Below are 14514 nucleotides of genomic sequence, written 5' to 3' on the forward strand. Positions count from 1 at the left end.
ACCTGCAGTGTGTGAGAGGAAGGAGGCTGGTGAAGGTGGGCGTGGCCACCTCCCAGGTGTGGGTCTTGAGGGAACTTCTGCCTCCTTTCAGGTGGCACAGAATGTGCTCCTGTACACAGGCGACCCCAACCTGGGATGGAGCTGTTTGAGGCAGCTGGAGACATCTTCTTCAATGGGGCCTGGGAGCGGGAGAAAGCCGTGTTCTTCTACCAGGTGAGGTGGTTGGGCCTCAGGGGGGGCACGAGGAGCGCTGAGGCACAGGTGTGGCAGGGCAGAGGCCTCCCACCTGGAGGCAGGGCCACCCATGCACATGCTTAGTTTCCCAGTGGTCTCACCGGGAATGATATTGACAGTGCCCCTGCCTGGGAGAAACGCTCGTGTCTGGACATGACAGTGGCTCTACCCTTTTTCACCTGATGATCTCAAGCAACCATGAGTGGGAAGTCCTGTCCCCATCTTCCAGATGAGGACACTGAGGCCCAGAGAGGCACAGGGACATGTCAAAGGATACACAGCATGTCATAGGGAGGCCCAGGGCCAGCGCCCAGATCTGCATGCACCCCGAAACGGGGACGGCTTCTCCCTTCCTCTGAGTTCACGGTGTGGCTCAGCTCTGGGCACAGATAAATGTGTTTTTAGAGCAGAGAGGAGTGCTGGCTCCCCCCAGTCAGACCCCCGGTGCCCCGGTGGGAGAGGCTGGTCTGAGGCTGCCAGGTGTAGCTGGATGGGCCTCAGATGACTCTTCAGCCCCCAACTTGGGTGTCTGAACTGTGCGTTATCCCAGAGCACAGAGCTGTGTGGAGGTGCAGGGGTCACTGGGGCGTGGGAAGCTCCAAGCACATGTTTGAGCTCTGAGGACGGCGCTGGGCAAGGTGGGTGCTGGGGGAAGCCTGACCCCACCTGCCTGTGTGGTAGGACCGGGTCCTGCCCCTGGCAGTGACTACGGGCAACGGCAAGGTGAGCTGCAGCTGTGCAACAAGCCGGTGGCACTGCTGGCAATGCTGAAGGAGCCCCAGGAGGGTTTGGAATTTGCCCACATGGCCCTAGCACTCAGCATCACTCTGGGTAAGTCCCCTGAGCGCCCGCCCTGCCAGGACCCACACTTTGCCAGAGCCGAGCCTCCATGTCTGCAGGGCAGGAGCTGAAACAGCTGCTGGATTTTCCCCATCTCCTGTCCAGGCAGGCAGATCTGCCCAGCTGGCTTCCCTGTCTGGCCGTGGAGCACAGCCCAAGGTCTCTCACGTAGCGCAGAGCTCCCTGCCTGGCTGAGCTCTGCTTCCTCTGTCTCTTCCCGCTGCTGATCACAAGGGCCACCCAGAGTGCCCTCTGCCTTCCAGACATGCCAGGCATCTCGGTCCCTGGAGGTGCCAGGCTGAGTGGCACATTCCCTTTGTCTTGTGCCCTTTCCACCTTCATCAACCACACAACTCTCTGGCTGATGAAATCCCAGTTCCCCTTCCAGCAGCCTGCCCCTTAAGGCCGGGCATCCCCTGGTGCTGTGCCAGGTCATCTGTCCTCCAGAGACAGGGAACCCTGGGCGGGCCGCATGCCCCAGCGCCTTGTGCCCTGGGGCCCAGTACAGAGTAGGTGTGCAGCTGTGTGGGAATGCATTGAATGCAGGCTCCACGGCACTCGCCCTGCAAAGGGGAGGACATCAGAGACAGCCTAGCTGGGTTTGCGCAACTGTGGGGGGACCTGAAGCTCAGGCACGCAGTGACTCCCCAAGGTAAGGGGCTCTGATCGTGACACACCCAGGAGGAGTCGCATGTCATGTCTGTGGGTTGCATGGAGCCAGGGTGCCCGGGAGCACCTGGACTGCATGGCTTTTGGGCTCCGCTGGTTAAAACCAGTGAGCAAAGGCAGGTGGCTATGTGTAGGCACAGAGCTGGGCCATCCAAGCCCTACTTTGCCAAAGCCTCACAGTAGACAGGGGCAGGCCTTATTAGTTCTGCTTTACAGATGGGAAAGTGAGTCTGGGAACCCGGAAGGGACTGGCCAGAGCTGCCCAGGTGACCGCAGGTGCCTGGAGGCAAGCCAGGTGCTGCCCGGGGTCTGCATACCTGCTCCTGAGGGGCCTGTGCGTGACTGCCCCAGGGAGCCACGTCCTCACACCTGCCCCTTTGGCCTGCACCCCAGGGAACCGGCTGAACGAGCGCGTGGCCTACTACCGGCTGGCCGCCCTGCACCACCGGCTGGGCCACGGCAAGCTGGCGGAGCACTTCTACCTCAAGGCCCTGTAGCTCTGCAACTCGCCGCTGGAGTTCGATGAGGAGACCCTCTACTCAGTGAAGGTGTACCTGGTGCTCGGTGACATCATCTTCTACGACCTGAAGGTGGATGGGGAGGGACAGGGCTGAAGGTGGGTGGGGAGGGGCAGGGCTCTCGGTGTTCCCGGCCCCCTTGGAGTGGGATCTCCACAGACCCCAGGGGTCTGGGTTCCAGCCTTCCTTAGGAATGGCCCAGTGGCTTCCCTGGAGCTCTGCACCCAGCTAGAGGAGCCGGCAAGGTTCGCAGATACAACCCAGCTACCGAGCTGGCCAGACCCCACCCTCAAGAACTCAGTCTCAACCAGGGAGGCTGACACATGAGCGGGCAATGGTGGCCTCTGGGTAAAGAAGGGGGATTGTAGTCAGGGGGACCCTCCTGGAGGAGGTGACACCAAACTGAGTCTTGACAGTCAAGTGTCAAGTTACATTCAACAAAGAAAACAGGGTCGGGAGAAGGACATTTTGCAGGACGGCATCATCCTCACATTGAATCCACGTTGCAAGATCCAACCCAAATCCCGGTGCCTCCTCTAGGAAGCCTGCCCAGGGTGCCAGCCTGCACTGAGCAACTCCTTCCTGGAGTCCCGAGACACCTGGAATCTTCACAACACCCAGGAAGGGTGGGGTGGGACTGGTGTCTTACCATGGGGTTCACAGACAAGGGAGCCCCAGCTCACGGCAGGTGCAGTGGGGCGGGGCCCCAGCCAGCCAGGCTGAGACCTTGCTGGGTCAGGTCTGTCTCGAGGGGAGGTGCTGTGCTCCCTCTGGCCCCAGCCCTGCAGGGGTGGAGAGCTGGGACTGGCAGACTCAGACCTGGGGTGTCTCCACCCTCTGCCCAGCAGGCACCCGCCCCTCCTCTGCATCACACCAGCACTGTGTCAGTGCTCCTTATGGGCTGAGGGGCCAGGGCGCTCCAGTCCAGGGACCGAGATCTTGGGGGCCTTAGAACAACATGAGGAGCTGGGGCAGCCCTAAGACCCCGCCCCGTATCCCTCACCACAGGCCTGGGGCTGCCCACGAGGCTCCCGCCCAGTGCTGGCGACACCTGGTGGTCAGAAGCGGTCCCTGTGGCCTCCCAAGTCCCAGCCAGACAGGGAGGTGCCAGGTGTCAGGCCCAGAGGGACGCTGCTCACCGCTCAGGTGCTGGCCTGGGACCAAGGGACGGGCCTCCCAGAAGTGGCCCTGTATCTCTCTTGGTCAAGCCTGCCGCCCACTCCGCCTGCCCAGGAGGAAGGAAAGGGCTAAGTAGTACCTGAGAGGCCAAAGTCCATGGTTGGGGTCGAGGGGCAGAGGCCTCCTTCACCTCCTTCTCGTGCACAGCCCTCTGGGCCTCATCCTGATGGTGCTGTCACCCCAGGCCAGCTTCCCACAGGGAGGCTCCCTCGGAATTCCCCAAGGGCGGCTGTCTTTCCAAGGCCACACCCTCCTCCTTGTATAGGAGGCTCTGGACCCGGGGCCCAGAGGAGTGGGAGAGAAAGCTGGGCTGGATGGGGCCTGGAAGGCTGGCGGAGAGGCAGGAGTAAATGGGCATCCTTGCCGATTGCCTCTAAAATGGGGTCCCCTTTAGTCTACACGTGAGAGTGAGCCCTGAACTAGGGTGGATTAGGTGTGTCCTGGGTCAGCCTGCCACTCACTAGCTGCTGCACACAGTACAGGCACATGGAAATGCACAAGCAAATGCACACAGACACAGGCACACGCACATACAGGCGCGCGCACACACACACACAGGCACACGCGCACACAGGCATACGCACAGTCAGGCACACAAACACAGGCGCGCGCACACACACAGGCACACAGACACGCACAGGCACAGGCACACGCAGAGACATATGCTTTGGCTGGCTGCTTCCTGTTTAGTTAGGATGCCCCCACCCCTTCAGGAAGCCCTTTGCGTCCCACCCCCGGCTGAGTCAGGGGCCTCCTGGGCCCCGCACAGGCTTCTGGGCTTCCCTCTGCCACAGCCCGGGCCACCTTTGTGGTCCGTGTTCAGTCCCAGGTCCCTCAGACTGGGAGCAAGGATGTTAGGCTCAGCCATGCACCCAGCACAGCGTCCAGTGTTCGGCTGGGCCGGGGGGCATTGGATGAGCAGCTGCGGTGACTCGGGGCCTTCTCACGCCTCTGCTCGTGTGTGCCACAAAATCCCAGGGTGGCTGTACGGTTCCTACTTTATTGGGAGTAATATCATCCATTCACCCCCTGGATATAAGGAACCATATCACTGAAGAGCTGTCCACCCCCTTCGATACTGTCAGCCATGGCATCTTCTTCCCGCCTGGATATTAGGAACGATACCCCGGGGTTGGGGGCGGTGCACACCCACTGCGATATCGAAAGTAAAATCAGCCACTTTCCCGCTGGATATTAGGAACTACATCACAGGTGTGTGTGCACCTTCTGGGATATTGGGAGTACTCTCAGCTGGGATTTTGTCCTTAATAACCACAGGGGAGAGATGATATTACTACCAATATTGCAAGGGGTGTGCACCCTCCTGTGATATTGTTTCTATATCCAGGAAAGGAGAAGATGGTCTTAGTACCAATATTGAAGGGATGGACAGCCCCATGGGATATTGTTCTAAAGATACAAGTTGAAAGAGGATGAGACTCCATCCAATATAACAAGGGGTGTACACCCCGCCTGTGATATGAGTCATAAAACCTAGAAGAAGAGAGAATGACATTGCTTCCAAAAACACATGTGGTATACACCCACCCTGTGATATTGTTCCTGTCATCTAAAGGAAGAGATGATGATACTACTCCCACTACCGGAGAAGCTACACACCCCCCTGTGATATTGTTTCTCATAACTTGTGGGGAGAGCGTGATATTACTTCCAATATGACGGTGGCTTGACACCCAGTCTGTGATACTGCTCCTCATTTCCAGTAGGTAAAGTATGATGTTCCTGCCGAGAGAGTAGTGGGTGCACAGCCGCCCTGTGATGTGTCTCCGAATATTCAGGGAAACACAGGAGGACATGACCCCAAATCTCCTAAAAGGTATACACCTGCTGTGTGATATGGTTCCTAATATCCGGAGGTGCAGATTGGTATTCGTTCTTCTGTCGCAGGCTGTGTACACGCATCCTGTGAAATTGTTCCTACTATCCTGAACAAAAGAGACTGCTAATAATGGACACACATTGCAGGGGGGAGTAATTGGCTCTTACGATCCACATCGCAGGGGGTGAGGCACTCCCCACGATATGGGGAGTCATAGCAACCGCCTCTCCCCCCAAGCTATTACGATCCACATCGCAGGGCAGTTCAGGACACCAGCCCTGCCTCAACCTTGACCCAGACAGTGGGTGTCATGGGACCACCTCAGGGTGGGTGGCAGCTCAGCTCAAAGGTATCCCTGCTGCCAGAGGCCATCTCTTCCTGCTAGTTTGAATCTGGCCACAGGGTCTCTGTTGGTGACACAGGTGACCATGAGGCAGACACCCTGAAATCTAGCACGACAGAGCTCAGCGCCCCCATGAGAGGTACCATAGCAGGCAGACTTTGCAGACATACTAGCGAAGGCCACAGCAGGTCCTGAGTGAGGAACAAGCTGACCAAGATCCTGGGGTCCTGCCACACAGCCCTTAAACCAGGGACTGGAAACTGTTTCCCTAAAGAGCCAAGAATCAGTATTTTCAGCTTTGTCAACTGATCTTCGTCTCAAGGACGCAACTCTGCCATGGCTGCACCACAGCAGCCTTCTGCAGGTGGCCTGTAAAGAGATGGGCATGACTGCAGCCCCATCAAACTTTACTTATGGACGTGGAAGCTTCTCAGTGTCATGAAGTGTTAGTTTTTGATTTGTTCAACCATTTGGAAATATAAAATCCATTCTTGATTCACGGGCCACAAGAGCAGGCAGGGACAGGCTGCCCCTGGCCGACCTCTGGAATGAGCTTAGAGAAGGAAATGACAGGCTGGGCCAGCGCAGCCTCCTCACAGCAGATTCGCTGCAGGAGGGTCCTTCTTAGCAGCCATTTCTCATCCTTCATCTTGGCTTCAGATGCAGTTCAGGTGGAGAAAGAGAGAACAGAACTGGCCTCAGCAACAAGGAGGAAGGAGATGCGGGGTCAAGTAGCTACGTGGATCCATCACACTCAACACTCACACCAAGCGGAGCACAGGCAGGACCAGCCCGGGGGCGCCAAAGTCGAGGCTCTCTGGCATGGGGGAACCTCTGGCTGGGCAAGATTCTCTACCTAAAACTCATATAGAAGATCTACACATCAGTAGTTACAGAAACCACACACTAAGAAAGAGCCCAAGATAAACACAGCACACCAAGTTTGGCCAACCGGCTCTCACAAGCCAGTAGGTAAGAAAGCCCAGGAGAGCCCAGCAGAGGAGCTGGGGGTGGGTTCCTGCCTGCAGGGGGCCTGGGACACCCCATTCCCACAGACGAGGACCCATGTTTTGAGGAGGAAGCTGTCAGAGTCACCAGTGAGCTGTTCAGAGCTGGAGCCACAGAGCAGGTGAGGAGCCGTGGCCATGTCCCCGTGCGGGCTGAGAAGCTGGGGTGGGGGCACACCCCCAGGGGCACATGCAAACAGTGGACCGCGGGCCCTCCTCCTGCCCAGAGGATGCTCAGTTCCCAAGGGTCCACCAACGTCTGGAACCCAGGGACACACCCCCTGACCCACATGCCCAGGCCTCCTGGACCAGGCAATGTCCAGTACAGGCAGGCAGTCTGGGCTTGGGGCCAGGACAGGGGCGGATGGTCCTGCTAGGCAGGCCTCTTTCTCCCTACCAGCTGGGCTGGTTGCACTGTAGTTTTGTTCTGGCAACATATTGCTACCCACTTTGGCCACACCAGTCCCTGGCTCCCTGGCTAGGCCCAGTGCTGTCCAACCCACCTACACAGGCCCCACACACCCAGTGTCCACCAGGCTCCCGTCAGCCAGGAGGACCCATGCTCACCCCCTGAAGTATCCGTGGGAACCTGCATCCCACAGGGACCCACAGCTCAGGGCCAACCTCCATGGGGGCCTCTTGGTTGTGGTGGCAGGGGCGGGGGGGAGTTGACCTCCAGCCCTCCCATCCTGGACACTGTGTTTTATGGGGATCATTCAGTTCTGGGAGCTTCCTGGGGATCCCAGAAGGAAGAGAACAGGGTGGTCACGGCAGCCTCAGCCCCAGGCTCTGGGTCCAAGTGCAACAGTCTTCCGGTTCTGGTTTCATCTGGGCGGTAACAACAGGTCAAGTCATTCACACAAGGATTAGCTTCAATATAATGCATCAAGGGACTGTGGAGGACACAGATCAGCCTCCAGGCCAGTTACACCTGGTGACTTAGCCAGTGCAGGCTAGGGAGTGGAAAAGCTGACCCATGACCTCCCCACCTACCCTGCCCACCAGATGCCAGTAGGGGCCAGGGATCCCTGACTTCAGGCAGAGGCAGGCAGCACAGTTGCTGCCTCCTTTAATCCCATCCCAGGGCCCACAGGGCTTGGAGAAACCTGGCAGGGGCTGAGTTGGGAGAATCAGGCAGAGAGATGCCAAGTGAAGAATGTGAGGGACTGGATATGAGGGACACTAGGGCACAGGGCCTGCTTCCCCTGGGGAAGTGGCAGGGAGACATACAGTAGCCAAGCCTCCGCAGGCACCACCCTGCTGCCAGGCACGTGTGGTGCCCATACCCACCCCAATGGCTGCAGGAAGGTTCTTCATCAACAAAAGGGGAGGACGCACCCACACCCACATAGGCATTGGTGCCCACACACATCAGAGAAGAAAATTGCTGCTGTGCCCAAGGTGTGGGGAAAGGGCCAGTGTCCCCTTCCTCCCCATGGTGGGTCCAAAATTACCAGCTCTTGCCAACCCCCCCTCCCCCAACTCCACAAGCTGCTGACCTCCACACCAGTGCCATGCCACGTGCCAGGAACAGCTCAACGGTACATCCCAAAGGGTGCTATCCTGGAGCGGCTGTGCTGGGCAAGTGACACGTTTCCTAGTCACAGAAGTTTTCTTTCTTTACTGCTCACTGGCCTTGTGCCTCGGTTTCCCACACTGTGGCACAGTGAAGAAATCCCATCTTGAAGGCTAGGAACCCAGAAATGTCACCACACCTGGTGAAATGGGGGGTGAAACTCCCTGCCTTGGACCTCTTGCTCCAGGACTGATGTCCATTGGGACATGGCCAGGCCAGCATCCTAGGGAGGGCTGCTTTCTTTGCCTGGGGAACCTTGCTCCCAGTTAGGGATCACTGGGTTTGAGGCCCCTAATGGAAGTTTTATCCAATGAGAGCAGGTGTTCCAGAAGTTACAAAACATAAGTAAACATAGTACTGTGGATACATCCAATAATTCAAGAAACAAATTCAGCAGAGCCACAAAAATCCCAAAGTTGGAAAAGATCAACTACTGGCAAAGTATCCACTGCTGTCGCTCCTGTTAAGAAACTGTAACTTGGCTAGGCGCGGTGGCTCACGCCTGTAATCCCAGCTCCTTGGGAGGCTGAGACGGCCGGATCACGAGGTCAGGAGATCGAGACCATCCTGGCTAACATGGTGAAACCCCATCTCTACTAAAAATCCAAAAAAATTAGCCGGGCGTGGTGGTGGGTACCTGTAGTCCCGGCTACTCGGGATGCTGAGGCAGGAGAATGGCATGAACCTGTGAGGCAGAGCTTGCAGTGAGCCGAGATGAAGCCACTGCACTCCAGCCTGGGCGACAGAACGAGACTCCGTCTCAAAAAAAAAAAAGAAACTGTGCTTCATAAAAAGCTAGGCACGGCCCTCTGTGGCCTCACACTTGCCTTCTCAGGCATGTCTGCCCCAGAAATGCCCTTGCACTATCTTCTCCAAGAGACACATACGGGACAAGAATATTTAGGGGGTGATTGTAGAAATAGAAAACACTTGAAAGCCATCGAAATGCACCTATATCAAAGAAAAAGACTGCCATAGTCACATTGTGGAATATGATACAGCTGTGAAAATGAACTGCGGTTAGAAGTATTAACAATGAAAAATTACAGTGAACAAAGGAAATTGCTGAAAAATGCACTGCTATTCCATATACAGTTCACAAACCATTATATATGACATTGCTTAATAATACACACAGAAATGATAAAGCTTATGAAAAGCAAGACAAACATTAACACGTTAGTCCTATGTCTGGGTGAAGAAGGAAGATCCAGGTGATCAAGGAAGGGCATATTGTAGTCTTTCAAGACACTCGATGCGAATGGATGATGACATCAGTGCAATTATTAATCTATCGGATTATGCATTCAGTTTTGTTTATTTTTTTGTTTTTGAGGTGGAGTTTTGCTCAGGTAGCCCAGGCTAGAGTGTAACGGCACGATCTCGGCTCACTGCAACTTCTGTCTCCTGGGTGCAAACAACTCTCCCACCTCAGCCTCCTGAGTGGCTAGGATCACAGGTACCTGTCATGATGCTCAGCTCACCTTTTGTATTTTTGTAGTAGAGACGGGTTTCACCACATTGGCCAGGCTCGTCTTGAACACCTGACCTCAAATGATCCACCCGCCTCAGCCTCCGAAAATGCTGGGATTACAGGCATGAGCCACCGTGCCCACCCAAATTTTATAGACTCTTATGTGTCATATATTTCATAATTAAATATAAAAAATAAAATATTTACTGTAGTTTGTAAATGAAAGAGTAATAAAAAATGTTGCAAACTTGTAAACATCAAACCTGTTGTATAGCTCATAGTGACCCTCGTATTAAGCTGTGGTAAGTTCCAAGTTGTATTTCATTGTCATTTTCTAAAAACTAGGTGAATAGATGAAAAGCAGAATTCAGTTTTAAACCAAGATATTAAGGTAATGTTACTGGTTGAAGGTGTCCCAGTTCTTGATGCCTTGAACCAAGAATTGGACACACCACAAAAATGGAGCAAGGAAAGAATGAAGCAGCAAAGCAGAGACTGACGCAAAATGAAAGCACACTCCACAGGGTGGGAGCGCCTGAGCACAGGGAGCCTGTTACTGAAGTTTCTGGGGTTCAGATCCCCTCTAGAGCTTTCCATTGGTTACTTGGTGTGCACCCTATGTAAATGAAGAGGATGAAGTCAAATGACAAAGTCATGTACTCGGTGGATGCCCTGTGGAAATGGAGAGGATATTTCCTTCATAGCCCAAGAGTTTCCATTTGATTTAGTTCTCCAAAGTCAGGGTGACTCGGCCTTATGTTCCTGCCTCCAGACCCCTTTCTCCTGCCTCCGTGGAATGGATGGCAGGACATGGAAAAGGGTTTTGTCCAAATGACATGTCCCAGGGCACTGGCAGCTGAGGACAAGAGGGAATCAGTTGGTGCCACTGAGGAGCGCTCACCCTTGTCTCCACACCGCACAGAACAAAGTGAGTGTCCTTGTCTTGAACCCTCTGAAGTGAGTATCTCGCCTCAGGGCTTTCCTGTAACCCCTTTTTAGAGAGGCTCCTCTCTCCTTCTGCAGCCACAAGGCAGCAGGCATAGCCCCTCTCACGCTGAAGTTCTTCTAAAAAATACAAAGAGAATAAAATAATAGAATTAATGTAATGAAACATAAAATAATGAAAATGAAACTTTTTTTACAGAAATAGTTCTGGACTTTCATGTATTGGTGGCATTAAAAGCAGAAAATGGGCCTATAGGCCTGGCAGGGTGGCTCACGCCTGTAACCCCAGCGCTTTGGGAGGCCGAGGCAGGCGGATCGTGAGGTCAGGAGATCGAGAGCATCCTGGCTAACACGGTGAAACCCCGTCTCTACTAAAAATACAAAAAATTAGCCAGGCATGGTGGCGGGCCCCTGTAGTCCCAGCTACTCGGGAGGCTGAGGCAGGACGATGGCATGAACCCGGGAGATGGAGCTTGCAGTGAGCCGAGATCGTGTCACTGCACTCCAGCCTGGGCAACACAGCAAGACTCTCTCTAAAAAAAAAAAAAAAGAAAAAAGAAAATAGGCATATTGAGCTCAATTTAATGACAAAAAACTAAGGAAAGAAGAAAAAGATTCTGCTAATAATGGTGACATGAGTTGTTCATATTGTCATTTTCTCTGGGACCTAATATTAGAGAGGAGGTGGGACCACCTGCCACCAGGCTCCAGGTGATTTTCAGGCTGTTCCCCCAAATGACTGCAGCCTCTTCCCTGCTGGTCCCTTGATCTTGCTGCTGTGCCGGGCGTCCTGTGTGGTAGGAAGCACCTCGGCAGCTTCCAGTGGGATAGGCCTGCAGCATTCTGAGCCTGAATGCCGTGATCACTAGGAAGTGAGGAGACACAAGCAGGAAGGGTTCAGGGATGGAGCGGCCGCTTCTCAGGGATCAGTCTCAGGCCCGAGCTGGGAAGAATCCCCTTTCAGGACAATGGCTCCAGGCTGAGGTCAACGCTGTTTCTGTGCGTTATGATGACTGACCTGCATCCACAGGCAAGCGCATTCGGGCTCCTTTTTCCCAGGCGATGTTGGGAACACCTTGAAATGGGCCCTGGTGGATTTCAATTCCAGCCTTCCAGAAGCCACTCCAAATGGAAATTGAGCTAAGGGATGTAGCTGGAGTAAGTAAACAACTTTAGATCCCGAACAACAATTTTCACATACAATAGAGTTTGCAGGGAAGAATAAAGCCTCAGGAGCCCAATTCTCAGCCAAAAAGAAAAAAACATTAAGCTGGAAGCTGAATCATGCAAGAAACTGCCTTTCCTTTTGTTCCAAAGCAGATAGCTACAGATAAAGGGTTACATATCGCCACAGGAAGCTGGTCTATGTTCACCTTATCTTATGTAAAGGACTGATTTACCACATGTGAGATGAAGACATAACTGATGATTCCCCATCTGCTCTCTCGCAATCTGAGGAAGAACACAGGCTCCCTCTCTCCCCTCCAGCCCACCCTTTTCCTCCAGCCCACCCTTCCCTCCAGTCCACCCTTCCCCTCCAGTCCACCCTTCCCTCCAGCCCACCCTTCCCTCCAGCCCACCCTTCCTCTTCAGCCCACCCTTCCCCTTTCACTACTGAAGCCCTCAAAATCATCTTGGGAGGAAGGCACAGGCCACAGACTGTTTCTGTGATTCCGTGTTTTTTTCTTCCAAGCATGGCCTTAACCTTGGCAGAATTAACTTTTACATGGATTGAGATCAGTCTCAGGTATCTTTTGGTTTACACTCGCATGCCTCAGCCATCGCACTGCTCTCTGGCTTTTGTCCTCTTGTACCAAAGGAGGAGGGTGGATTCCAAGATCCTAAAACCCCTTCAGCTCTCCATAGGTTTCTGGGGGGACACAATTACCTAAGAGGTTAGAGAGAGCATCATAAAATATAAGTAGATGGTGTGTGGCAGTTAAGGTTAAGTTTGGCTGCATAAAACAGAAGACACAAGCTAACAGAGGCTCACACATATAAAGGTCTGTCTTTTCACATGAAAGGAATCTGAAGGCAGGCAATCCTCCCCAGGGCACTGGATCTGTGATCTTATCAGAGAGTCCAGCTTCTCCTATCATTCCCTCAGGCACTTTGACTGAAGGTGGTTGTATCTTCTAGATCACCTCATGCCCCAAGAGAGTAGCTTTGTTCCTGCAATCACAGCTGCATTCAAAGCAGCAGGAAAAAGAAAAAAAAAAAAAAGCCATACTCAGTAGTTTGGCTCCTTTTAAGGAGTCCTTTTGGACGTCCTGCTGCTCAACAATTCTACTTATATCACATGGGCCAGAGTGGACCCACGTGGCCACATGGGTGCACAAAGACAGCTAGAGAATGAAGCATTTAGTGTGGAGCCTTATTCAGAAGAGGAGGAGGAGATAGATGTTGAACCGACTGTTTCTGTCACATGGCGTTTTAGTTGAGCTTGGAAGGATGAGTGGGTTATTCACAGACAGGCTTGGAGAGAGACACAAGCAAGGATCGTGTGTGGAAGAACCACGCCGGGAATTCGCAACATAAAGAGTCCCCCCCTCACTGCAGAGTTTTCTCGCTAAAAACTCAAGGGCTTCTGAATTATTTCCATACTCTTTCTTTCTGAATTTAGAAGATTTACAATTCAACTATATATAATGATAAGACATCATCTTCCTGGGGATTGTTTAAAAACAAGTCTGTTTGGGTTTGGAAAGCGAAACCTAAGACCCACGTGGAGGGAGAGGGAGTTTCAAGGTTCCTGGAACACAATGCTGGAAGGAATTCAGGCAAAATATTCCATGGCCTTCTGACTGCTCTCTGGTGCCTGTTGTGAAGTCTAAACGCTGTGATGCTCCTCAGGAATGGCTATGTTCTGAAAGCTTTTCCAAGAAAGTGTCTTGAGCTGGGCTACATTGTTAGCTCTCTGGTTCACAGAAAGAGCCTTCTCGAAGTCCAGAGGGCACTTAGATAAGACAGACTACATGACACTTGAGGTTTCCTCCGTGGTTTTCTTTGAGACGTCTCTGAGGCATCAGAAGCAAAGGTCAACGTCAGGCCTCTGAACCCAAACCAAACCATCGCATCCCCTGTGACTTGCACATATATGTATGCCCAGATGGCCTGAAGTAACTGAAGAATCACAAAGGAAGTGTAAATGCCGTGCCACCCTTAACTGATGACCTTCCACCCCAAAAGAAGTGAAAATGGCCGGTCCTTGCCTTAAGGGATGATAGTATCTTGTGAAATTCCTTTTCCTGGCTCATCCTGGCTCAAAAAGCTCCCCCACTGAGCACCTTGTGACCCTCACTCCTACCGGCCAGAAAACAACCCCCCTTTGACTATAATTTTCCTTTACCCAAATCCTATAAAATGGGCCCACCCTTATCTCCGGTCGATGACTCTCTTTCCAGACTCAGTCCGCCTGCACCCAGGTGATTAAAAAGCTTTATTGCTCACACAAAGCCTGTTTGGTGGTCTCTGCACAAGGACGCACATGACAGTCAATAACTCAGTGTAACAGAAATTTTAAAATGAATCAAATATTTGGATGGAAAGAGAAACCTTCAAAATTATGCCTACTATTTAGCATTCTATCTTCCACAAAGCAAAACAAACCTATAAACTTCTCACTGCAACTGTGAGGGAAGAGGATCCTAAAACATTTTTTCTTAGCCTGTTTTCTGCTTCTCTTAACAGAGTGCCTGAGACTGGGTAATTTACAAAAACAGAGATTCACTTCTCACAGTCCTGGAAGTGGGAACTACAAGGTTAAGGGGTGTTGGGCATCTGGCAAGGACCTTTGTGCTGTGTCATCCCACAGGAAGGTGGAAGGGTAAGAGCATGAAGGAGTAAGAGGGGTCAAACTCACCTTTGTAACAGACCAACCCTTGTGATA

The 14514-nt window shown here is 53.0% G+C and overlaps 2 protein-coding genes and 1 pseudogene across 2 annotated transcripts in view; 2 read left to right on the plus strand and 1 right to left on the minus strand.

Moving 5' to 3' along the window:
• Window positions 1-6472, plus strand: part of LOC117095267 (SH3 domain and tetratricopeptide repeat-containing protein 1-like) — a 74886-nt gene extending 68414 nt beyond the window's left edge. Inside the window, exons 4-5 of the mRNA XM_033232073.1 lie at window positions 2137-2333; window positions 5349-6472. Coding sequence (XP_033087964.1) covers window positions 2137-2240 — 104 coding nt within the window. The 3' untranslated portion in view covers window positions 2241-2333; window positions 5349-6472. The remainder of the gene's footprint in view (window positions 1-2136; window positions 2334-5348) is intronic.
• LOC117095273 overlaps window positions 1-14514 on the plus strand; it is a 1129150-nt pseudogene that overhangs the window by 630028 nt on the left and 484608 nt on the right.
• Window positions 1-14514, minus strand: part of LOC117094238 (SH3 domain and tetratricopeptide repeat-containing protein 1-like) — a 409070-nt gene that overhangs the window by 323636 nt on the left and 70920 nt on the right. The gene's annotated exons all lie outside the window — the stretch shown is intronic.

The sequence above is a fragment of the Trachypithecus francoisi genome, unplaced genomic scaffold (genome assembly GCF_009764315.1).
Source record: "Trachypithecus francoisi isolate TF-2019V2 unplaced genomic scaffold, Tfra_2.0 Lachesis_group13, whole genome shotgun sequence".
Taxonomy (NCBI): Eukaryota; Metazoa; Chordata; class Mammalia; order Primates; family Cercopithecidae; genus Trachypithecus; species Trachypithecus francoisi.